The 25,863-nt window shown below is 42.7% G+C and overlaps 1 protein-coding gene and 1 long non-coding RNA gene across 3 annotated transcripts; one reads left to right on the forward strand and one right to left on the reverse strand.

Annotated features, from left to right (window-relative positions):
- Window positions 1-688: 688 nt before the first annotated feature.
- Window positions 689-15,111, forward strand: LOC144295134 (uncharacterized). Its single transcript, XR_013362552.1, has 3 exons — window positions 689-827; window positions 2,919-2,986; window positions 14,792-15,111. It is a non-coding gene; the product is annotated as an uncharacterized LOC144295134 (long non-coding RNA).
- CRHBP (corticotropin releasing hormone binding protein) lies at window positions 11,965-24,900 on the reverse strand. 2 transcript variants are annotated; one of them, XM_077867604.1, is made up of 8 exons: window positions 24,757-24,900; window positions 23,179-23,565; window positions 22,764-22,857; window positions 22,265-22,422; window positions 20,748-20,958; window positions 18,895-19,043; window positions 15,844-15,961; window positions 11,965-12,730 (listed from the first exon to the last, which is right to left on the reverse strand). In XM_077867604.1, exons 2-8 carry the CDS (start codon window positions 23,257-23,259, stop codon window positions 12,573-12,575), a joined length of 969 nt encoding a protein of 322 aa, XP_077723730.1. In that variant the 5' UTR covers window positions 23,260-23,565; window positions 24,757-24,900; the 3' UTR covers window positions 11,965-12,572. The 2 variants fall into 2 exon arrangements, with proteins under 2 accessions (XP_077723730.1, XP_077723722.1); XM_077867596.1 differs by lacking the exon at window positions 24,757-24,900 and having other exon boundaries at window positions 23,179-23,697.
- Window positions 24,901-25,863: the final 963 nt, after the last annotated feature.

The following is a 25,863-nucleotide window of genomic DNA, read 5'->3' on the forward strand; positions in this document are numbered from 1 at the left end:
AACAAGAAAAATAAAATCAAGAAAAGTCATCTTTCTCCACACATATCTCCTTACAGGTCCACGGACCAGTAGCATCAGCCTCACCTGGAAGCTATTAGAGATGCAAAATCTATGACCCACCCCTGAATCAGAATCTGATCTTTGATAAGATCCAAGGAGATTCACATTCACATTAAAGTTTAAGAAGCACCGCCAAAGGTAGATTTTCCTTTCGATAATAACACCACCTGCAGCTGCCTACAGAGGGTGTCTCTTCTGAGGCACCTCTTCTTATCACTAGCCTTGGTGGCCTGATAAGATTTTTTTTCAATAGAGGATAGTCACTGTTTTCTGCAATATGAGGAATTCTTGGCAATTTGGGCTAAGTTTATCATAAAAGTAGGTTCCTAAGCAGTGCTGGGTATTTGGTCCCCAGCTTTTCTGGTGCCCTGTCTAGTTTTAGGGGATATGTTCCTTGACTCTGGGCTCATCTGGTCTGCTCAGAGACTCCCATCAGTGAATCAGGCACCGTATTCCTGCAGCACCAAATGGAGGAGGCTTTTTTTGTTCTAGAAATACTGCCTGGAAACTTTGCCAAAGAAAAGCTCAAAAGCAAGTTTTGTATCTTTTAACCAGGACAGAAGGTCATGCTGTTGCTTCTTATTCATTACAGCGATGATTTCTGGTCTAAACCTTAACCTAAGGATCATTATGAAAATGTTTTGATAGTCAAAACACCCAGTTTGAAGGAATTTCCTTTATTCCTAGCAGACATATGAAATACCACAAACCAGGTCTTAAAGTGAAATGAAAAATGAGGGAAATGATCCAGATCTTCCCATTAAAAAGTAAGTAATAAAATCAAACCCATTCAACTATCTAGACAATTTCTTTTTTTACCAGACTTTGTGCTTTTTTAATTTGGGGGAAGGGAGGATGGAACAGGATGGATTGTAATGGAAGAGGAGAGCTGGAGCTGTAAATAAGGTCATGTAGGAGAATGGTTGATAATTGATAATTAGGAACAAAAGGAGTCATTGTTGCCGTGAATTAACCTGACAAAGGAAATATCAATTGTTTTCCATTATGAATGAGTAGCTGGATAATCTTGGGTAAATTTCTAAACCTCTTTCTTCTTCAGTTTCTTTTTTTAAAATATTTAGTTATTTATGATAGTCACAGAGAGAGAGAGAGAGAGAGAGGCAGAGACACAGGCAGAGGGAGAAGCAGGCTCCATGCACCGGGAGCCCGACGTGGGATTTGATCCCGGGTCTCCAGGATCACACCCTGGGCCAAAGGCAGGCGCTAAACCCCTGCGCCACCCAGGGATCCCATCTTCCTCAGTTTCTTAATTGGCAAAATGTGGATAATAACACTACCTTCTCTGTGGATTGTTGTAAGATTAGATGAGCTAATATGTGACTATAAACCATTTTACAATGGCGAGTATGTAATAAACACTGAATAAATGTTAGGTTTATGATTATATAGAGAAAAAGTAAATTTTGAGACTAAAAGAATGTGCTAGACCAAAAATTGGGGTATCATTTAAATTAAAATCTACATTCATAAAGAAGTGAAATGAAGAATTGAGGTACTTTAGAAAATGACTACATGGGGAATTTGCCAATGGATCAGGCTTGGGAGAGTTAGTCTGTTAGGGCTGCTACAACAAAAATACTACAAACTGGGTGGCTTATAAGCAATAAACGTATCTCACAGTGCTGGAGGCGGGGAACCCCAAGATCATGGTACCAGCAGATCCAGTATGCCAGCTTCTCACTGTAACCTCATGTGGCAAGAGGGACAGGCAAGGTTTCTTGAGCATAAGGGCACTAATCCCAATCACTTCTCAAAGGATTCACCAAAGTAGCATTACACTGGGGATGAGGATTCCACATATGAATTTGGCGGGGCCACAAACCCCTCCATAGCAGAGGAGTTACCCTGAATTCCTAGTTCTGTTCATCTACATTCATTTAACTAATGGAAATAATCAGTTCCTCACAGCATCTTTACAGACATCACTTTTTGAGATAGAATTTTCAAGAGAAGTATTTTTAAAAATCTACAAAGTATTTGAGAATATTAACCTTTTGTAACAAGGAGAAACAAGATGCCTAATAACACAGTGGCCCTTTCAGATGTACACCAGGGCATCTCCTTCTACCCGCCATACCTTCTAACTTCTTTCCGAACTGATTTTCTCAGCTTGTCCGAGCTACTATCAAACCCATCCACTGACCCTTATATTTTACTGTCTTGTCTTCATTTCTTAAATTTATCACATTTTAAAAAAATGAATCTTCAGGGGCACCTGGGTGGCTCAGTCGGTTAAGCATCTAACTCTTGATTTCAGCTCAGGTCATGATCTCAGGGTTGTGACATTGAGCCCTATGTCGGCCCAGGGGGGAGGCTGTTTAAGATTCTCTCTCTCTCTCTCTCCTTCTGCCCCTTCCTCCCTATGATCTTTTTCTCTCTTAAAAAAAAATTTTTTTAATGAATCTTGAGTGATTTTCCCCCCATAATGTTTTCCTCTTGTCTTATTATGTACATCCCAGATGTTCCTGCAATCCTGGATAGAGCACATTTCATTACTGGCCTGGGGAAACGCATTGTTCACTCATGCATGAGGGAGTCCTTTCCAATTCAAGACATTGCTTTGAAAGAGTCTCTCAAATTAGATTTATCAATGAATCTATTCATTGAAAGCTTTTAGCTTTTCACTTAAGATTTGACAACAGCCAGAAAACTTTTGTTAATTGTGAATGTTAGGTGATAATATTCAGTTAGCATGGGTTATAATTAGAATATTGCCTGGAATTTACATAGGAACAATCTTAAGTGTCTGTATAACTGTTGGCTGCTCTTTCTACAGTTCCTCCTAAAAACGAGACAATGACAACTCACACCACTTTTATTTTGGACTTTCTTTTCAGAGACAGTTTATTTGAGTGAGAACAGGGCTTTACTCTGGCCCTTGCCATCTTCAACACCTGCCTCTCAGGTAAATGGGTAGAGGTGATGCAGGGAAGTTCCTAATACATTTGTTGACATCCACTCCTTTGCCTTGTTGTGCTCCTGTACATGAAAGCTAGTTTGTGACTAGAAAGTCACTCGGGGCTACATGGAGAAAGAAAAGACATAATCACCTCACACCATTCGTTGGTACACAGTGATTTAGCAAAAGCTTTGCTTCCAGCACATTGTGGCTTGGGTACAAGAGAAAGACTTTAAGAGAAAAAAAAATGTTGGTAGTATTTAGTGTGTTGGGGTTCTCTAGAGAAAAAGAACCAATAGGCTCCCTCTTCCTCAGGGGAACTCTCTTTCTTCTCTTAGGACCTTCAACTGATTGGATGAGGCCCATCCACATTACGGTGCTTTACTGCACCATACAGCTTTACTCAAAGTCTACTGATTTAAATGTTCATCTCATATAGCAAATACTTTCACAGCTGTATCCTAACAAGTATTTGAGCAAATATCAAGGTATCATGACCTAGCCAAGTTGACACAAAATATTAGCTATCACATTTGGCCACTCTGAGAAACAGAACGGGGACTGATTTGTTAAAATATCCTCAGACAAATGCCCTAAAATTATTTTGAATGGTGTATTTTGATAAAGGAATAGGACCAAAAAGCTTTCAATGTCACTGCTATGTGGGCAGAAACCCTTCGTGAAAGCAGTGTCTCATATTTTGCTCTAATAGTCTCTAGCAGGGTGGTACAGTAAAATGGTGGTCAAACTTTGATGTCAGATGACTGGAATCTGCATCTACTTCTTTCTGTGTGATTTGAGGCAAATTAATTTTATTTCCCTCTGCTTCGGTTTCTCCATTTGTAAAACGGAGATAGGTTTTTTTTTTTTTAATTTTTATTTATTTATGATAGTCACACAGAGAGAGAGAGAGAGGCAGAGACACAGGCAGAGGGAGAAGCAGGCTCCATGCACCGGGAGCCCGACGTGGGATTCGATCCCGGGTCTCCAGGATCGCGCCCTGGGCCAAAGGCAGGCGCCAAACCACTGCGCCACCCAGGGATCCCCGGAGATAGGTTTAAATGTTCTAACTCATTGGAAGTTTGTAGAACAGTGCAAGGTACATATTAAGTGTTCAATAATATTAGTTTTTATTATGCCTTAAGTTAATAAAAAGCCAAACACTTTCTTAATGCTTGTCCATTTTAGAGAGGTTTTTTGGTTTCTTTGTTTTGTTTATAAACCTGTGGCCTTACAGAAATTTATACCTACCTCACCCCTTCCTATCTTTACCCTGGGGTTGACCCTTAGTGGCACTCAGTGTAAGCAAGTTGTTTTTCAATAGGAAGGCCAGGAGAGGGAAGAATTAGAGAGGTTTCCATTTATAAGGAAGGACAGGATGGGTGGAAGGTTGGCTTTCACTGAGCAGATGACAACTTTATGAACCTTGCAAATGAACATAATAATAAAAAAAAAAGTTGTGTTTATTCAAGTAATCTCTACACCAAATGTGGGGCTCAAACTCATGACCCTGAGATCAAGAGTCACATTCTCTTCCAACTGAGTCAGCCAGGTACCCCTCAACCACCCCATTTTAAGAAATTGATGAATACTCTCACAGGAAGGCCATTCTAAGAAAAAATAAGTATAACAATTTGATGTTATAAAAACAATCAATTATTTCTTTTACCAAATAAATTCTCATCACTTAAAAGAGCCACCTCTTAGGGTGCCTGGCTGGCTTAGTCAGAAGAGCATGCGACTCTTGATCTCAAGGTTGTGAGTTAGAGCCCCATGTTGGGTATAGAGATTACTTAAACAAAACCTAAAAAAAAATTTTTTTAAATAAAATAGAAGAGCCACCTCTTATTTCCTTTAAATAGCATACTTCTTTATAGCATCTAAGATGAAATTTTAGGGGTGCCCTGGTGGCTCAGTGGGTTGAGCATCTGCCTTTGGCTCAGGTCATGATCCCAGGGTCCTGGGATTGAGCCCTACGTGGGGCTCCCTGCCCAGGAGGGATCCTGCTTCTCCCTCTCCCTCTGCCTGCTGCATCCCCTGCTCATGCTTCTCTCTGTCTCTAATAAATAAATAAAAATCTTAAAAAAAAGATGAAACTTTATAACCAACGTCTTGACTGATAAACAACCTTTCTAAGAAAGACATATTCATAACATCTTCCATGTGACCAGAAAGGTACTTGACACAGAACCTATCTAATTGAAGAGGTAGGTACTCCTGTTTACTCTTGTTTATACTTTACATGTGAGGTAAAATGACTTGCTCAAGGGCACATGAGTGATTAGTGGTTGAATTAGAACTCAGCCTCATGTCTGGTTCTGAAGTCTGGCTGTCTCCCCACCTACCCACCCTCCATTACGATGCCTACTCTCATAGGACTAGATCTTGTTTCTAAAGCTGCATCTTGGGGCAACCCTAGTGGCTCAGCCGTTTAGCGTCGCCTTCAGCCCAGGGTGTGATCCTGGAGACCCGGGATCGAGTCCCACGTCGGTCTCCCTGCATGGAGCCTACTTCTCCCTCTGCTTGTGTCTCTGCCTCTCTCTCTGTGTGTCTGTCATGAATAAATAAATAAAATCATAAAATAAAATAAAATAAAATAAAATAAAATAAAATAAAATAAAATAAAATAAAATAAAATAAAATAAAATAAAGCTGCATCTTTGGTCCATCCATTCTACATAGGCAAGATTGCACTCCAAGCTGGTCCTCAGCAAAACCGAGGAAGTATACTAAATTTGTCTTTGGCAATACCCCCAACTCCATAGTAAGCTTTCTTTGGCTTTCCCCTAAGGACTCTCAGTCAGCTTGTGGTTTCATCAGGTCCTTTCTGGGTTCCCCAAGAGCCTTAATGGGGCATTCATGTGAATCTGTCTCCTTAGTATCTCACACTCTTAATTCCACGCACCACATACCACATTTCTCCTCCAAAACTTAGCTGCCAATTGTCTGTCACATTATAATGCTTAGTGATACCTTATATGGTAAATTAATTACTGATTTCTAAGTTATTTCATTAACCACCTATACATGGTTTGAATCTTTTAAAGCGATAAAGAAGTTATGAATTACTTGCTTAATTTTTTTTACTTGCTTAATTTTTTTAAAAAAGATTTTACTTATTTATTCATGAGAGACCCAGAGAAAGAGGCAGAGACATAGGCAGAGGGAGAAGCAGGCTGCCCGCAGGGAGCCCGATGTGGGACTCCATCCCTGGACTCCCAGGATCAGGAGCCAAAGGCAAACACTCAATCACTGAGCCACCCAGGTGTCCCAAATTACTTGTTTAATTAAAATACATCCTAGGGGTGCCTGGTGTCTCAGTCAGTTAAGTGATTGACTCTTGATTTTGGCTCAGGTCATGATCTCAGAGTTGTGAGTTTGAGCCCTACATCTCCACTGAGCAAGGAACCTGCTTAAGATTCTCTCCCTCCCTGCCCCTTGGCTCTCCTGTACTCTACCTCTCTAAAAAAACAAACAAGTGAAAAAAATTTTTTAAAAAATTTTAAAAAACCATAAATAAGCAAACCAACCAACAAAAAACATCCTAAAGAACAAAAGGTAAAGAATTTTAAGGGTGCAAAATTTGGTCATATTCTCAGTCAAGTAGGGCTTCTGCTGTCCCTCCAACCATACATAGATTGCCATCATATGGGCTTGCCCTTTGGTCAGCTTGATTACATCAGAGCCATTTATGACATAGGACACATTCTCTTACAGTTTACAAACCTGGAGAGGGAAGTCAGCAGAGAGGAGTACATCTTAAACTCCTGTATCTCATAACCGATCTCGTCACAAAGATGGCAGTTCTCTCTAGCCCCTCCAGCTGTATGTCCTAGCATTGGCATTAAGACTTCCCCTTAAAGCACTAAACACACACACACACACACACACACACACAAAATAAATAAAAATAAAAAGCACTAAACACTTCTCATTTTCAATTTTTCAGCTACAGAGGGATTGAATACACTTGCTACCAAGAGCAAAGCCAAGAGTCCAATTTGGAGACCTTGATTTTCATTATGTTTTCAAACCCTCAAATCAAGCCTCCTTTCTCTTACTTGGATTTTCTCTTTTGCCTCTCTGCTTCTCTCGTTGCATAGTTTGTCTTAACACATTTAAATGCAAAGAGATAAGTGCGTGGCAATCATTACAAATGACCCATTAGAATTGAAGCCATTCAATCTGTTTATTGAACATACAAATAATTTCTCTTCTGAAATACTACACTGAAGAGATAAATGTGTATTCAGATATAATTTCGTATGATTACCCTATAATGGGAGCTCCTAGCCACAATTCTCTATCAGGTGTTGTTAAGCACACAAACTGCCTACCAATAAATCTTGTCCATCAGATCTTTATTTTTCTTTCACAAAGATTCTACTTTCCAGGCAAACTCTGGCAATGTTGCCTACCTATTAAGATAGCAAGAAAAAAAAAATCTGAAGTTGAGAAAGAAGAATCTGAAAGAGTCTGTCACAAAAATTTGTCCTGTGTCAAATGTATTTCCTCCCTTAGGAAAAACTACCTAACAGGCCAGGAAAAGTAGGGGTAAAAGGCAAAATTAATTAAATACAAAAGCAGAAACATTAAGTTGCTATGATGGACTTATTTTGCAGTTGAATTAACCAAGGAATGTGTCTAACTAATACTGATAAGAGAGCAGCCCAGATTGAGAAGACTGGTTTAAAAATCACTTTCATAAAAAAATTACTATTAAATTACTTTTATCCATTATTTACTCTTTTTTTTAATTTTTATTTATTTATGATAGTCACACAGAGAGAAAGAGAGGCAGAGACACAGGCAGAGGGAGAAGCAGGCTCCATGCACCAGGAGCCCGATGTAGGATTCGATCCCGGGTCTCCAGGATCGCGCCCTGGGCCAAAGGCAGGCGCCAAACCGCTGCGCCACCCAGGGATCCCCATTATTTACTCTTGAAGCAGGGATTCTCATCCCAAAACCTTGGATGGGCTTCAGGGTCTTATAAGCTTTCAGAAACTTGGGGGTGTTCTTATATATATTGGGCATTTTTTCCCCCTGGGAAATGATCTATAGTTTCCATCAAATTTTCAAAGGAGTCTAGTCTAAGAATCAGTGTATATGGATTCTTTAAGGTATATGGAAAGGTCGGATACAATGAGTTCCGTTACACCTTGGTGTTTGGGAGATCAAAGACGTGTATTTGAGGTATCTTTCTCTGGAAGACAATGAGGTCAGGCCTGTCTGGATAGTTGCCACAAAACCTGACAGGAAAATAAGAGAATAACTGAGAATTGGAATGAGGCAAGCTCCTTGTATGAACTATGGTAACACTCACCACCACTACCACCACCACCATCATCATCTCAGTAACTTAATATAATAAAAATTCACTTCTCATTTATACAAAGTCCAATTTCTGGTCAATAGGCAGCCTTCCATGTGGTCATTCAGTGATCCAGGATCTGGATCCCATGGCTCCATCTTCTTGTATGGTCTTGGATTCCTTTGTTAAACCCTTGATATCTGGGGTGACTGGGTGACGGGCACTGAGGGGGGCACTGGACGGGATGAGCACTGGGTGTTATACTATATGTTGGCAAATCGAATTTCAATAAAATATATATATATATATATATATATATTTTTTTTTTTTTTAAGTGAAATAGGGTATCTCTGGGTGGCTCAGTGGTTTAGCACTGCCGCCTTCAGCCCAGGGCATGATCCTGGGGCCCCAGGATCGAGTCCTGCATCAGGTTCTCTGTATGGAGGCTGCTTCTCCCTCTGCCTGTGTCTCTGCCTCTCTCTCTCCTCTGTGTGTCTCTCATAAATAAATAAATAAAATCTCTAAAAAAAAAAAATACAAAAAAACCTTGATATCTTGCCAGTAGGTAAGAGAGGAGAGACAGAGGGCATGGAGGATCACATGAGGATAGGACATCATTCTACCCACACTCTTTCAGGCAAAATTCAGTCATATGACCAAACCTGACTGTAAGGGAGGCTGGAAATTGTAGTCTAGCTGTCTATTTAGAGGGTAGAAGAAATGACTTTTGTTGAACACATAATACTTCTGCCCTATCCTTTTAAGTGAAGCAACAGTACCAGGAAGAGGTTGGAGGTCAAGAAAACATGCTGCCTCAGAGACTGGGAGAAAGTCCATTGTCATAGGCAGACCAACATTCTCCACCAACAGTAGGAAGTAGAAGCAGGAGGTAGAAAAGTGCCCAGAGGATAGGATGGGCGAGTGGCATAAGATTTAGGAGCAAAAATGCTCAGAATGTCAGGCATGGAGGCAGGAGGAATTGGGGGATTCAGTGATTAGCAGCAGAGCACAAATCACCTATTTAGTATTCAGGAAGACCGAGGCTAGGAGTGGAAGCTAAGGTACAGTCAGGCTTCTTGACCCAGAGTGAGGTAACCAAGAGCCAGAAGGTTACATCGTGGAGATGAGGGCTGTGCACAGAGGTAAAGAGTCAGCATAGATTATTTATGGGGTGACTCCCTCATGACCAGAATGTTGGATAAGAGCTACCCAGGTTCTTCCTGTCCAAGGTCAGGAAAGGTCCTATGGATGTGCAGAGCCTACAAATAGGGGCCAACTATAAGGAGAGGCCCATGGGAACCTGTCCAGGCCTGACATCATCTACCCTTAAATGTTACCCATGACCTTATACTCCACTTCCCAGTCTAACTAACCCCAGCTTCTTCACAAATGTCCCGGGATGAAAAAGGACAATGAGTCAAACGCTTCAGAAAACAGAGCAAATGCCTCACTAAGAGTATGGGATGGCCTATATTTGCTTATAAGTAATAAATAATAGTAACAACTGACATGTACAAGACATAATTTTTGGGCTTTAATATATACTTAACCACTTAACCCTTTTTAAAAAAGATTTTATTTATTTCTTCATGAGAGACACAGAGAGAGAGGCAGAGACACAGGCAGAGGGAGAAGCAGGCTCCCTGCAGGACTCAATCCCAGACCCCAGGGTCATGCCCTGAATCAAAGGCAGACACCCAACCACTGAGCCACCAAGGCATCCCTTAACCGCTGAATCTTGAGAAAAATGTTTATTTAAAAGATTTACCTTTATTACTCCAGTTTGACAGATGAAAAAAAATGAGCAGCGAGTCTCCTATGTAACTTGTTCAAGTAAGTAGCCGAGGTCTGGCTCCAGAGTCAATGGCCTCAACCACTATGCATACTGCTTCTCTTAGAAAGTCAAATTTGGCCAGAATTTCAGATAACATTTTACTCAGTTAGTGAAGGTGCCAGTGGGGACATACCATGTCACTCTCCTCAGAGATCTCATCCACCATTTTGTTTCCAGAAAAATGCTCCATCCTTTGGAATGAAAGCTAAGACATGGGGGCACCTGCGTGGCTCGGTTGGTTAAACCCCTCCTTTCAGCTCAGGTCCTGATCCCAGGGGCCTGGGAAAAAGCCCCCTATTGGACTCCCTACTCAGCGGGGAGCCTGCTTCTCTCTTTGCCCCCCATCACTCATGTGTGGGCACATGCTTGTGCTCTCTCTCTCTCTCTCAAATAAATAAAATCTTAAAAAAAAAAAAAAAAGGACTAAGACATGGATATCCAAAAAATATCTTGGACAGCTCACTGGAGTGTCTGTCCTCTTAAAGAACATGTGCTATGGCACACTAATAAGCTTTGAAGTAAAACATGCCACAGATGAATGCCTGCATACCGCCAGTGTTAGAAGGGCCGCGGTCCCACCCATTTTAGTGCAGCGAGGTTGAGTAGCTTGCATAATGTCCCTTAGGAATAAAAGCAGGTTGTCTTAAGTCCCATGGTAAAAGACTCCCCTGCTTGGGGTACCTGGGTGGCTCAGGGATTGAACGTCTGCCTTTGGCTCAGGTTGTGATCCCAGGGTCCTGGGATCAAGTCCCACGTCAGGCTCCCTGCAGGGAGCCTGCTTCTCCCTCTGCCTGTGTCTCTGCCTCTGTGTGTCTCGTGAATAAATAAATAAAAACCTAAAACAACAAAGACTCCCCTCCTTCCCTCAGATCATTTTTCTGTAATCAGCATACAGGGAGCACAAGCCAGAGACTGCTGACAGTGATGCGAATGCATTCATTCTTAGATTGCAAAAGGACTGTGAAAAAGAAAAGGGTTCAACTTCACAGAATATTATTTTCTATGAAATGAGATAGCCAGTGTCTTCTATAGGTAACTAGGAATTCTATCCATTCAGGCATTTATTCATTCATCCCAGCTTTTATCCTACCATTTATTCATCCATCCACTCATTCATCCTTTCAGGCATTAATTCACTCATTCCAAAATATTGAGCCAAAATTTGTGTTAAATCCTGGGTATTTTTACATCCTCGATCAGTAGTTTTCTTTCTGCCTGGTTTTCAAATTTTGTTAACAAGCCCGGTGTATGGGATTCCAGTACATTTCATTATAAAATGACCTTTGTATTAATTATGTTTCAGGAATCACAATCAGGCCATTAACTGTGGTATAGTTTGCAGCTTCTACCCATCAGTTGAAAAGTGTTCATTTAGGGGTATGTCCTTTCTGGCTCAGGACCTCATTTTTGGCCCCCACGTGTCTAGTATAGACCAAGTGCTTGGTCTCCAGCCAAAGGTGAACAAGCCTTACTCAACAGTAAATGACCCTCAGCACCAAAGAAGTCCTCCTATTTCTGCAAATGTCTATGAGAGCTGTCAGGTCCTTGTTGAGAAGTCCTCCCCATTGGGACAAAAACATGTACTCTCAGTTTTCTTGGGGGATGGTGGAAAAAGGATTTCTGCATCCTGCTTCCCCATCAGGACCATTTGTGTTGTTTGTGCAAATAGTGTAATCCTGCCTCTTGCTCTAAATAATTCTACTCCAGTGGCCCAGAGTTCTACTAGCTGTAAAAACTCTGAAATGACTTAACTCAGCACTTGGTTCTGCATCACATGAGAGAACATTATTTTCTAATGGTAATAAGGGAGGGGTCTACTCAGGAAAACAAAGCAAAATGTCAAGGTGTCAGCATTCTGATACATTTATTCACGTTTGTACTTGTGGATGGAAACTTTTTTCCATGCTACAAAGTTTTGTTAGAAACAAGATGTTACAAATCAATAAATAGTAGCTATAATTTGTTACCTATTACAAATAGAATAACAAACAGATGCAACTACTTTGGTATACACATACACAGCCATTGAATTGTTTTCTGCTCTAGGACTGATATGAACACCACCATTTTAATTTCTTTATGGTATTTTCCCTTTAGATACATTTTTTTTTTGAGATACAATTTCTTATTGCCCATTGCTGTGCCCTTGCCTTACCATTTCAGGTTTGTAGCATACCAAAGAACAAAAGAAAACTGTTTTTCTACCAAAGGGGGCTATTGTCTGCCATGTGGTCTTTCATATATTACAAATGAAAAAGAAATAAGGTACAAAAAATAACGCATGCTTGTGCACACGGTGTGTCTGCTTGGGTGTGTTGAATGTGTGCTCACGCCTGGGAATACTGACTGGTATGAAAGGCTTTTAACTAGCTGGTCATCAAAATCATATATAATAGCCATTAAAAACTTACTTAGCTAGCAGCATGTACATCACTGGGATTGGTTACTCAAAGACCAGACAAACAGAGTTCTTGGATACTATTTCCACTTGGGTTTTCCAGTTCATATGGTTCCAGCTGGCGGTACTCAAAAGTCACACGGTTTATGTGCTTTCCGCTGGAGACCAGGCGCACCACTGTGTTGTCACAGCCAATTTTCATTTGGGCTATAATTCATGGAAAAAGTAAAAGTTTCACTGCAGGTTGGAAACCACACAAACCATTTCCATTGATAAGACCATTTAAACATAAAGAAATCAAGGGGATGTATCTTCCTCTCACATACTCAACCCATGCATCTGCCATCAGGTGAAATGTTCTGTTTTCATTTTTATTATAATATATAATTAATTGTAGAAAGCTGAAATTGAATTCAGTTTTCTTCATGACCAAAAACACTGTTAGCCAAATAAAAATGGCTGGAAAGTGGAGTTAAAAAGCAAATCACAGAGGGAAAAAAAAGAAAGAAAATCACAGGCCCAACATGGTGTTCTTCAGACCAAGGTACAAAACTAGGGCTAATATCTAATCTAATTGTAATTTCAACCTCCTCTAAAAGGTGGCCTTAACCAGTCAGGAATTTTCTATCAGTGTCTGTGAGTCAGCTACAGGGGCCCTCTCCATCCCTCAAAAGGAAGATGATGCAATCTGGATGACAAGACACCTTGCTTTTCCACCTAAGGGAATGTGGCCTTGTCTGGAACAATCTTTCCCTTTTTTTAGATTTTTTTAAAATTGTATTTATTTATTTCAGAGGGAGAGAGAGCACAAGCATGAGCAGGGGAAGGGCCAGGGGGAGAAGCAGGCTTCCTGGTCTGCAGGGAGCCAGATGCAGGGCTGTATTCTAGGACCTTAGATCATGACCTGAGCCGGAAGCAGGTGCTTAACTGACTGAGCCACCCAGGTGGCCCATGAAACAATCTTTTTCTTTGGACAAATTTCTTGTCCCACCCTCCTTCTATAAAAAAAAAAAAACTTCCATTTTGTACAAGGCCTTGGAGACTCCTCTACTTGCTAGATGGAAGGCTGCCCGATTCATGAATTTTTTAATAAAACCAATGAGATTTTACAAATCTATTCAGTTGGATTTTTGTTATTTAACAGAGGCAGTAAGATGTCTCTGCACTTTTCATGTTCTCCCTGCAAGGCTTTCATGGCCAAGGCAGTGGAGGCCAAAGCTCTACCCTGTGCTCTGCGCTTGCTCCATGTTCTCAGCAGGGGCGGCACCACCCTCTAGGGGCAGGTTCCGAGGGGCAGGGGCAGTTTTTGGTTGTCCTACTAAGGACCCAGAGGGTGTTTAGTGGACAGGGCTGGAGGATGGAGTAGACTGCTGGATTTTATGTCGACTAAAAAAAAAATCATCACCTGTTTCTTATTTTCCAAGCCTAGATAGTAACTGTTTATATATAAGCAAGAAATCATTTGCATAGTTTAGATACATGAATATACTTGCTTTGTTGTATTGTCCACCTGTACCTTTTCACTCTCGTTTTTTTCTGGGCTTCTTATATGGAATGGCTTTTGATATCCTGATTTCTCCTAAGTCCAATCTTATTCATTGTTTCTTTTCAATCTTATCAATTATTTGTGTGAGCATCTGGCAATGTTTATATATATCTTCAAGTACAGATGTGACTGAACACCTATACATTGAAACTCATAGCACTTTTATCAAAAATTTCTTTTATTTTTCCAGTGTTGAGCTGGCTGCTGATGCAAGACTTATCTTCTATACAATAATTTTTACTGCTGTTTAATTTTGTCTATCTCCCCCATCAGCACCACTACCTTGTCTCGGTAAGGCCCACATCCTGACACACTCTAGCATTACCACTGCATAACAGGTACTTCACAACCTGTGCCTGGGTTCAAATGAAGTAAAACAGCCAGGTAGTTATTGAGGTAAAAGCCAATTTAGAGACGTAATAAATATAAACCCTTTAATTATTTTTATATAAGCACCTGGGAGTCTAGGTTAAGCTTCTATGAGGAGGTCCAAATTTAATTTTCTTTAAATGATTTGAAAGCTTATTCTTTTCATGATCTTACTCTACACTTTGATATATATAACATGCTCCCTTTCCTTTGTTAATGGTACCTTACTTACTTATTATTTGACTTAACCGCACCAAAATCACTCTGGCTTCAATTACCTACATTTTAAGGCGCGAGTGTTCTTTAGACCTTAATCTACTCTTCTTATCCGGAGCAAATGCATCTCCTCGCAGGTGCCCTCCTGCATGGAAGGATCCAGTGCCTCAGAGGACACAGCAAGAGGTGAGAAAAGCCACATGTACTGACAGCTTAAACCAGCAATTCCCAGCCACCCTCAACCCACCTAAGCATCAACCAATGGAAAATCTTCACTGATCCCTAACAAAGAACTTCTGGTTCTGGGGCGCTTTGGTGGTTCAGTCGCTTAAGCAGCAGCATCTGCCTTCAGTTCTGGTCATGACCCTGGGGTCCTGAGAGGGAGTCCCACATCAGGCTCCCTGCTCAGCGGGGAGCCTGCTTTTCCCTCTTCCTCTGTCACAGCCCCCTTGTGCTCTCTCTGTCTCAAATAAATAAATAAAATCTTAAAAAAAAAAAAAAAGAATATTTGGTTCTGTTTGGCATGCTGTACACTAAACTGGTCTTTCATTACCAGTGACCACTTTCAGATTTCAGAATGTATTTCTGGTTTTGCACTACTCTTTCAGAGGCTTGTTTTGCCCCTAGAAGTTGGGGATATTCGGCACTTCTGAGAATTTCTGATAAAGCATATCACTTTCTAATTTACGTATTATGAATAATACATACATATGTATATATATGGAAAAGGTATTTACATATTACTCCATTTTTTAAAAAAGATATTACTTCATTATTATACTATTAGTGGTTGATGATACATCTATTTGATCCATCTATTTTCAGTGAGTAAACTTCTTAGTCTCTAAAGGATGAAAGCAGGGACCTTCAAGAAGGTGGAAAGAGCGAAGAACAAAAAAGCTCTATCATGCTCATGGTTTTATTAGGGCTAACCTTAAACATATACCCTCTTTCTTCAGAGGCTTCTCTCCCAGTGTCAGATATTTTCGTAATGAATTCTCGATATTATACATTTGCTCAAGTGTAAGAATCCTTACATTGGCTCAATGTGCAAAATGGAAGTTTTTTGGGTTGAACTTGCCTGCCCATGTATAAGAAAAAAATCTAAGGTGTTTCATTTAAGGAAGTATCAAGTTTTATTTAAGGAATCTTGATAGGCTCATAAATAATTATCAAAGAAACATCTCACCAGGGCCATGAAATGAATAGCAGAGGTCAGCCAAAGGCATCATCTTGGAAGGGTCCAGTCCAGTTCCTCCCAGCAGCTCTACAAAGTCTCCTATTCCCCCACAACCTGCTGAGGGGTTCTAAGAGAATAAAGCAGAGAAAGATAGCTTTCAACCAATTACAGAAGTCAAACCATTTGACCAATCTCAAGTTGGTGAATTCACTCAATGAGCCCTAGACATCCTGGCAGTGCCATTTAATTTAACAACCAAGACTCCGGAAATTAAGAGACAGTTAAAAGAAAGAGAAAAAAAAAAAAAAGATCCTAAGAACTGCTCTTCTAAATCAGTTGAGTAATCATTTTCTTTAAATGTGCATTAAAAAAAATTTATAATCTCAAGAACTGGAATGATGAAATGGGAATCTGTGAATTCCACATAAAATGAATGAAAATTGAATCTAAAAATGCTTTGCTTTTTAAATCATCTGGACATATGTACTGAATTATTCGAATTTCTTAATGCATGCAGCCAGTTTTTATAAATAGGGCTTTTATATCAGTTTGTCCTTCAACTCACCTCTTCTTCTTTATAAAGCACGTTTCCTGCTATTGGGGCAATACTTATCATTTCTACTAATAGGCATTTAGATTAGTTCTAAGAATGTTAAAGAAAGAAGAGAACCCTCCTTTGGGACTCAAGGTAGGTAAAGTTACCATTGTCTTTCTTCTCTCAACTAAAACTAATTTATTTCAAGCTGCTTGAAGCCAGAATGTAATGCAGAAGTAATCCACTATAACTATTTTCCACTGCCCTTCATCTTTCCCACGCTGCCTTGTCCACAGCAATTCCTGCACTTTACTTTCCCACAGAAGTAAACCAGCCACTCTCCGTTCCAAATATTGCACTTTGGGCCACCTATCTCCTGTGATCTGCACTGCTAGCCTCGTCAGCATGCCACCTTTGCCCATAGGACCCACACTTAGGAGGGCCTTGTGCTTGGTTTAAGGCTCTGCTGTCACCATCTTGCAATTTTTATTAACTCTAAAATAAGGACCCACACATTTTCATCTTGCACTGTCCCCCATGATCACACAGCCAGCTTTGCCAGTCATCCTCACTGAGGCATACTCTGGAGAGATCTAGCCCAGAGTGCCAAAGTGCTCAGAAGTGAACCGGGTAGACCCTGCCACATAGAGAACAACACCTAAAATAGACAATGTTAAACACACACATACATAAACACACACACATTCAAACATCTAGAAGGCACTGAAATGCAACTAGAACTAAACAACAAATTAGAAAATAACACCAAGTGTTTGGTTAATACAAGGAAGCAGGTGGGGACATACATTTTTTAAGTGTCCACTATCTGCTGGGTCCTCTGCTTAGATGCTCTATACATCATTTCATCCGATAATGAAAGAGAGGCTTCATTAGTCTCCCTCTGTACAGGCTCATGTTCTTGTATGAAGAGTCGCATAAGAGGTGAAGGGAAAAAACCTTAATTGTCTTTCCCTTCAGTAGAGGATGTCCGGGGGGAACATCTCTTAAGACTAGACTTTCCACTTGGTTCTTCAGGGTCTAAATTTCAGTAGGAGGTGGTGAAGGGGAAAAGGCGGGCCCCAGAGAGAGAAATGGGAAGGAAATTGGGAAGAACTAGGAGCTAAAATAAGGGGGAGCCAAACAGAAACAAACAAGTTGGACACACCTGTTCCTTGACACTCGATGACTTTTTTCTCCTCTTCCCAACCTCTCAGGTATTCTCAGGAATGAGAAGTACTTCACAACCTTATTGTGTACAGCTCCTCAGAAGTAATCCCCTGGATTCTTCCATTGAGGGTCTGGCTCCCTGGACTAAGCCACTATCATCTCTTGCCTAGATTGTGACAATGGCCCTTGCCGTACTGCTCTGGACCCCATGGCCCATACACCACACAAAGCGAGCATGGCCTTTAAGTAATCCTCTCCCTCCCCCTTTGGACCTTGTTAATTAATTTGGTCATGAGGTCAGTAATTTCCAGCCACTCTCACCGGACCTGAACATAATCAAATGGGTTGTGTCACTTTCCTGCCTGCACCCCTTCAGTGGTTTCCCACTGCACTTATAAACTCAAACTCCTTCATATGCCCTGCTGGGCTCTCCATGCCCTAGCTCTGCCCATCTTCCTGATGCTGTCCAGCATCACCCCTGCTCTAACTTTCTTTTTATTTCTGGAACCCAGCAAGCCCATTGCACTGGCCTATGAATTTAGTGCTTAAAGGAAATTAGATATACACCTTTTTTCAGTGCTGGTCCTATTTATTTGGTTTTCACTGAAATCTGTCTGATTAGGAGCAATAACTGTCTTTGATGTCAGCAAATACATGAGCTATCTTAACCTGGGAAGATGAGAAAGTGAAAGGAAATGAGAGTGACTCAGAGGAAGGAAACTGGCAGTGTTAAAAAAAAAAATGTGGTCAAGCTCAGCATTAATTGTAAAGTCCATACAGAAGTTCACAGAAATACAGATTGACGGAGATCCTCAAGTAATATTTTCATGCAAAATGTATTGAATTAAATATAAAGTAAAAAGAACTTCAAGATTTTACTGTATTTTGTGATATAAAAATCCAATTTTATATTTTATGCTACACTTAGCATTCCTTCATCACACAGTTCTGTCACTGAGATACTTCCTTCATGTCATAAAACATTCCAATAATCAAAAAACAGCTGTGTAGATGACTCACACTAGGTTCTGCGAGGAGAGAATTTTTGTCAAAGAGGCAAGTACAAGAGAGTTCAATTGTAATTATATGCCACAACTTTATCAACTGAAAACATTTCTTACATCACAAGAGAAGGAGTCAAGTAATCAGAAAGGGCACCTGAGTAGGCAACGTGCAGCATAAGGGAAATAGAAGGGGCTTTCATCAAAGCAGCGAGGGCAAGCACACCTGCGACCAACAGTTGATGGAAACACATGCTCCCGCAATTTGCTAATGGCCATGTTTGCCCCGTACGATTCCTCCTTCTCTGATGAAGCCATGGTCTTAGTAAGTGATTGGAAATTAAGAAAGCAACTTACCTTTAACTGCAGACCACTTAGGTGGCCCAGGGTGAGATCAGATATTTTGATCACCGCAGGATAAATTATGGAGAAGCTGCAGTTTCGATGCAGATGCGGGACTACCAGGGTAAACCTTCCATTTGGGGTCTGGGAAATCACATTGCAGGCTTTGTGGAAATATAAAATCACATTTTCACTATTTGGTATGCTGGGTTTTTATAGAACTTGATCTTATCCTTATTCGAGGCTCCTGTTTATGGTCTAGGGCCTTGTAGCCTGTCCGAGAATATGTACCACAAGGGCAATTTGGAATTGGGAAGGAGTGGGGTTGGGGGGGTGAGCATAAAAATCACCAGTGATGTATGGTCATTGTAGAAGTTCCTGGGGAGTAAGGGGCTTCTAATCTCAATCTCAAGGAGTTACCTTGTTTACAACAAATATAAGACATAAATTAATAATCAAACAACATTAGCAAGTAGAAGAAGTTCTAGAAACACTTCATTAACTGGGGTCCAAGTTTGAGCTGCATATCTAAAAGAATAAAAGCTCAAAGGTGAGGCCAGAACTCAAACCCTGCCTGCTCTAAACCTTCCTTCACTGAACTTGGAACTATAATGATATTTTTAAAATAATGAAGTTAATAAATTAAAAAACAGTTACAAAACAGGCTGAGAAAAAAAGAAAGCAGACTTATGTCTGAATAAATATATGCTGGGTGTTAAGTAGTAAATTGACTAAAAGTTAAAATATTTTAAAAAGAAAATATTAATACTTAACTTTATCATAAGACTTTCTGATTTGTTTTGTATCTCAAATCTAGACTTATAATAAATTTATTCTCCTAACTATGAGACTAGAAGTATCAGAGTTTTGTTGCTCATGGGCCAAAGATTTCTGATTGGTCAGAATAGGTCAGAACTCTTCCTCCTTTGTCTGTTTACATTACACTTAATTTCAAAAAGAACTGAAATCCCTTGGTGATTCTAGAAAATTTTTGATCTCTAACCACATGAAATATAGGAGAAACATTTCATGTTGCTTTGTAGGATTATTCTATTCCGGTCCTCAAAAATAGACTTTTGGGGGGCTTCTTTTTTAAAAAATAAAAATTGCAGGGTAAGTCAATAAATTATTCTGTGGCAGATTAGGCCCCATTCTTCCACCATTTGAAGTGTTAATATTAATACCACTGTATGCAGCCAAAAATGAGTGACTTTTTTTTCTTTTCCTCATTAAAAAAAAAAAAAAAAAAACACTTTTAGTGAGAAAAATAGTAAGCAAATGAATGAACTCATTTTGATTAGAGTAACATGTTTCAGGCCTGGGCTGTTCACCTTTGCAGCATCTGTGTGTGTACCCATTAGAAATGAAATATATTAGAGTGGTGGGCTCAGACTTAGGAAGCAATGCTGAGGTCCTTCAGTCCAACCCTCTGCTTAGGACATGAAATCCGTCTACCAATCCCAGATAGAACTTTGCCTAAATATCTCTAAGAAAGCAACTTCAGATCTGATTCTTCAAGCTAACCCCAGATCAATGGAATGACTCAGAGGGATTAAAGTTTGCTACTGAATCCATTGTAGTGCCTCAAAAGATTAGAAAAAGACTAAAGAAAAAAACAAAACAAAATTCTACCCACCAAAAATTAATATCCTACCTAGCCTGGGAAATAAATTAAGAACTGTGAATTGATTTTCAGAGTAATGAATAGGAAATATCCTTTAGGTCATTTCTAATGACAAAAGAATTTCCATTCAAATCATTCTTCCCTTCCAATTTTAGTCTGGTGCAATCACACTACCTTTGCAAAGCAGATCTGACCTGCCCTCCATGTCCTGCCTTCCCACTGAGAAGAGAGGGAGCCCACTTACGAAAGAGGTTGGGATCTGTCTTTATGGTGAATGTGAATCCGTTTCCTGGTTCATGGACCCGGAAGAAGATCATGGCCACGTTCTGGGAAGATCTGATGCTCCTTCGGCTAAGCCCACTGTCACAGAAATCTATGTACCGCTCAGTGGTGGGGAGAGGATGATCCTGGGAACTGGGGAATTTCTCCCCCTTGAGAATCCAACCATCAAACACCTTCCAACAGAAAACACAGACATAGATGATTATTCCCATCAACTCCAGAAGTCACAGGTATATCGCAAAGGGAGCAAGTTATCTAGCAATGAGCCTGCAGCCTTAAGTGAACTGACAACCTGCTCTCCCCTGCCTACTTGACTTCCATCTCTCTATATTTGGCCTTGAAGGTTGTTTGCACCTGTTATTATTAATGATTTTTTTCTTCATAAGCTTTAAAGTATCCAAAGTAAGTAAACTTTATTATACTCTATTTGATAATTTCTTGGTAAATGAAACTATAGACAATTTACATTCTTATCTTGGTCAGGTTTTTTTTTTTTTTTTTTTTTCTTGGTCAGGTTTTGCACACATCCCATCTTCAGAAGAACTCCACACAAGCATGATTTGGGTTTCAGCCTGTCTCTCCCTTCTTCTCATTGACATACTAACAAAATATCTCAAAACTAGTAAAAGAAAAAAAAAAAAACTGGAGCAGCAACTTTACCTACTTGCCAAAGGCTAGCTGCACCCACTTTCCTCATTTTGTAACTCTTATTTCATATGAAAATATCAAGAACTACCTTCAATGCTCAAACAGCGATGGCTGTTAGGCCACTTAGGACTTCTTTCCTTCACTTGTTAAAGTTTGTGGTTGGACAAAAAGGTCACTGTTGACTTGTATTGACAGGCCTCTTAAAATCACCCCAGGTCTCCAATTTAAGGGTCCAACCTAGCTCCCGTCACCAAAATTACCAGCTAGCTACCTATTACTTCGCGGACTGGTCCTCTTCTAAGGAGTTTGACAGGTTCCAAAATAATTCCACTTGGGATCCTAATCAGGATCACTTCAGGGGGCCTGTGTGGGTGCGGGTGCCTCACGGGAACCCCGAGGGGTGGGCGCGTGGGGAGGTTGGGGCCTGGGGCCTGGGGCCTGGGGGCTGCCTGGGACCTGACTCCCCCGGCTCCGGGGCCTGGGGCAGCCCCCAGAGACCCGCCGGCCTCCACGCAGGGCCAGCCCTCTTGGGGGTCCCCAGCAGCGGTGCCCGTCGGTTTGTCTTATTCCTTTTGGCAAAGATTTTACTTAACACAGAGAGAGAGGCAGAGCCACAGGCGGAGGGAGACGCGGCCCCCGCGGGACCCCCCGCGGGACCCCCCCGCGGGACCTAGCCCGAGCCCCGGGGTCACGCCCTGGGCGGCAGGGGGGCGCCCCGCAGCTGAGCCCTGAGCCCCGGGGGGCGCGCGGTGGGTTTCTCATCCTGGGGCGCCGGCCGGGAGCGCGGGAGGGGGTCGGGACCGCGGCCTCCGGGGCTGGCCCGGGGCTCACCTTCAGGAAGTCGCCGCCCCGACAGTCGATGGAGACCAGGTCGTAGTGGACGGTGATGAGCTCCTCCGGCTCGGCGATGAGGAAGGCGGCGCAGTGCAGCCGCGGCCGGTCGGCGGTGAAGGTGAACTGACCCGGGAGGCTCAGCATGTCCAGGCACCCTGCGGGGGGCGGCGGGGGGGCTGCGGCCACAGGGCGTCGGCCGGCCCGGCTCCGCGGCCCCCGGTGGGAGTCGCCGCCCTGCACCCCGCGCTCCAGGGCAGCCCCCAGCCCTGCGCGGCCCCCGATGGGAGTAGGCCCCCCTGCACCCCCTCCGCAGTCCAGGACAGACCCCCGCCCCCCCGGCTCCCCCCCCGGCGCGGCCCCGACCCCCACGGTCCCCCATGGGAGTCGCCCCCGCCGCCCCGCGGTCCAGGACACCCCCCGGCCCCCAGCGCCCCCCGCCCCCCGCCGCCTCGCTCCCCCCCCGCCCGCCGAGGAGGCGCCCGCAGCCCCGACTCACGCAGCGCGCGGCGGTACTCGGGCTCCCCGGCCAGGTCCCGCTTCAGGCGGGCGCCCCAGAGCAGGAGGGGGTCGCGGTCCGCCGCTTCCCGCAGCTGCCGGGGAACAGCAAGGAGTCGGGAAAGTTCAGGGTGGGAAGGGGCGGGGGCCGGGCGCTCTCCCTGCCCCGCAGCGAAGGGAATAAAGGAGCGCACCACAGCTCCCGACCCCTTCCATCGGACCAGGGCACCCCCAGGGCCGGGACAGGGACGCAGAGGCGGGGAGGAAGCCCAGCCTAGGGGAAAGCCGGAGAAAGAAGGGGGAAAGGACGGGGGCGGGGGGGGAGCGGGGAGCGGACCCCAGCGGAGGCTGAGCGGCCCCCCCAGGGCCGGCCCGGCACGCAGAGGATGTAGCGGGTCGGCGCGAAGGTGGCTCACCTGCAGGTACCGGGTCTCCCCTCGTAGAGCCATCAGGAAGATCAGAACGAGGTGACACTTAAGTTTGAAAGACGGAGACATGCTGGCCTCGCTTCCGCAGCTGGTTCGCTCGGCTGAAGGTCTCAGGCTTTGCTTCCCGCACCTTCGCCCAGGCTGGGAGCTCGGAGCTGGTAGGGTCCCTTGGCTGGGCCTCTTTTAAAGAGCAGTGAGGAGGGGGGGCTCTCTGCCCTTCACTGATCTGGGCTCAGTAACCATGGGTTACCCTGTCTCGGTGACGAGTGCGCGCTGATGACGAGGGTCCCCCTCTCAGCCGCATATCTTCAGAGTGGTCCAGCGTTATTCATTCACCAAGAATGATTTCAGGCACTTAAAACTTATTGAACTAAACTGTGGGGGAAAGATGGAGGTAAGGCTAAAGAATAAAGGAGGGCACTTCGCCTGAGCTGCCAGGCGCTGGTTTATCTTCTCCTGTGGGTACTTAGGGAAGGAATTCTCCGTGTTGCAAAGCCAAGTGACAAAGTCACACACAACCATAAAATACCCAGACACACATAACCTTATCATGCTGGCTTGTCACAGAACCTTGGATGGAATCATGATCAGAGAATCCAGCTATATTCTCTGATAGCTGGAAACTATCAGAGAATATAGCTGTCACACAATTGCCCACGCCTCTCAGGAAGAAACTTGAGGTGTTTTCATTTTTATTTTTATTTTTCTTGAGTGTTTTTAGTTCCAAACAGAGGCTGAACAGAAGCTGAAGTCTGATTTTGCAGAATATGGCAATAATAATACACCTCAAGCTTCCTTTCTGTCCCTTAGTCTTCGCTTTATCCTGGTCCAGTTTTTTTTTTTTTTTTTTTTTGGTCCAGTTTTTTGTAAGCATTTCCCCAATGGAATTCTAACTCTGGTATCTATGAACTTCTGGATTTTAGCTGAGCTCTGCCATTTAGCCCAAATGTATACATGGTAGGACACACTCTTGGGCCAGCTAACTGCCGCCATGACCTTGGCGTCCATCCCAACCAGTGAGAGATGCAGTCATTCTATTTCACACCTTCAAATACCTAGATTATTTTAAGACTCTGGTAGAAAGAACTGCCCGGGGGCACCCAGGTGGCTCGTTTAAAGCATCTGCCTTCTGCTCAGGTCCCGATCCCAGGGTGCTGGGATTGAGCTCCACATCTGGCACCTTACTCAGTGGGAGCCTGCTTTTCCCTCTTCCTTTGCCACTTGCCCTGCTTACATTCTTTCTCTCTTTCTTAAATAAATAAATAAATAAATAAATAAATAAATAAAATCTTAAAAAGAAAGAAAGAAGAACAGAAAAAAAGAAAAGAACTTCCCAGTATTATCAGCAAATATACACGGCTAAATAAATGACTTAGAAATCCAGAAATAAGTATCTTTGCTGATTAGATAGAAGACAGTTGTTGCCCCTTTACGTCAAAATTTGTGGGAAATTGTGGGGCTCTAAACTTTTGGCCTTCCGATTTATGTGCCTAGCAAGGCCACTACAAATTCTACAAACATCATGTTGTTTTTCCTCTCTCTGCCTGATAGAAAACATGATACTACCTGGAGCTTCGTGAACCCGGCCGCCATGTTCTTCTCTCCATCCTGGGACTGTTCCGAGGTCTGAATTTCAGAGAGGGTTCTGAAGAAACCTGAGAGGAATAAGACAGGAGAAAAATAAATGGTTTAACACAAGCTTGCTTGGTCTCAAACCTGCCAGACCATCTTCAGGCCTCTCTCCCTCCCTATTTGGGCCTGAGGAAGTTCAGGCACACTCATTCCACGTGCTATGGCCCATTTTCCTTTTCTGTCAACCCAGCTATAGCCTTCGCCTGCTCCTAGAATTGAGCCCAGCACTTGGCTTGGAGACTCCTGTTTATCCCACTTGCGGGGGTTGGCTTTGGTAGCATCACCATGGAGACAGGCTTCTCCAACCTGCCCTTCACACACATGTCCACACATACACAACAGTGATGTTCCTAACATGGACTCATGACGTTTCCTCCTCAGGAAGTGCACACAGGAAGAGCTGGGATAAATGAGGCCAAACATAGCCACAGACAGATAATATTCTATTTTATATAACAACCCACAAACTATCATATATGGATGGACTTTATTTCTACCAAATATGTTATATTCACCAGCTTGGCAAATATCTACTAATCCAGTAGAAATGGTTTCTTAGGGTTTTTGATGGTTTGTTTGTTTTAATTAAGAATAACAACAGAAGATACTTGCAAATGATGTATCTGACAAAGGGTTAATATCCAAAATACATAAAGAACTCGTATAAGGCAACATTAAAAAAAAAAACCTAACCAGGACGCCTGAGTGGTTCAGCGGTTGTGTCTGCCTTCAGCTCGGGGTGTGATCCTGGGATCCAGGATCCGGGATCAGGTCCCACATTGGGCTCATTGCAGGGAGCCTGCTTCTCCCTCTGCCTGTGTCTCTGCCTCTCTCTCTCTCTCAATGTGTTGCTCATGAATAAATAAATAAAATCTTAAAAAAAAAAAACAACCAATCCAAAAAAAACAAACAATCTGATTTAAAAATGGGCAAAGTGGGGATCCCTGGGTGGTGCAGCGGTTTGACGCCTGCCTTTGGCCCAGGGCGCGATCCTGGAGACCCGGGATCGAGTCCCACATCGGGCTCCCAGTGCATGGAGCC

The sequence above is a fragment of the Canis aureus genome, chromosome 2, assembly GCF_053574225.1.
Source record: "Canis aureus isolate CA01 chromosome 2, VMU_Caureus_v.1.0, whole genome shotgun sequence".
Taxonomy (NCBI): Eukaryota; Metazoa; Chordata; class Mammalia; order Carnivora; family Canidae; genus Canis; species Canis aureus.

Excerpts from the sequence above, each read along its gene's own strand:
- CRHBP (XM_077867604.1), bottom strand. The coding sequence starts at position 23,259 with ATGTCTCCGTCTTTCAAACTTAAGTGTCACCTCGTTCTGATCTTCCTG. Across the intron at positions 22,858-23,178 it reads GGGAGACCCGGTACCTGCAG|CTGCGGGAAGCGGCGGACCG; the intron begins GTGAGCCACCTT and ends GTTCCCCGGCAG. Across the intron at positions 19,044-20,747 it reads GACAGATCCCAACCTCTTTC|CCTGCAATGTGATTTCCCAG; the intron begins GTAAGTGGGCTC and ends ATTTCCACAAAG.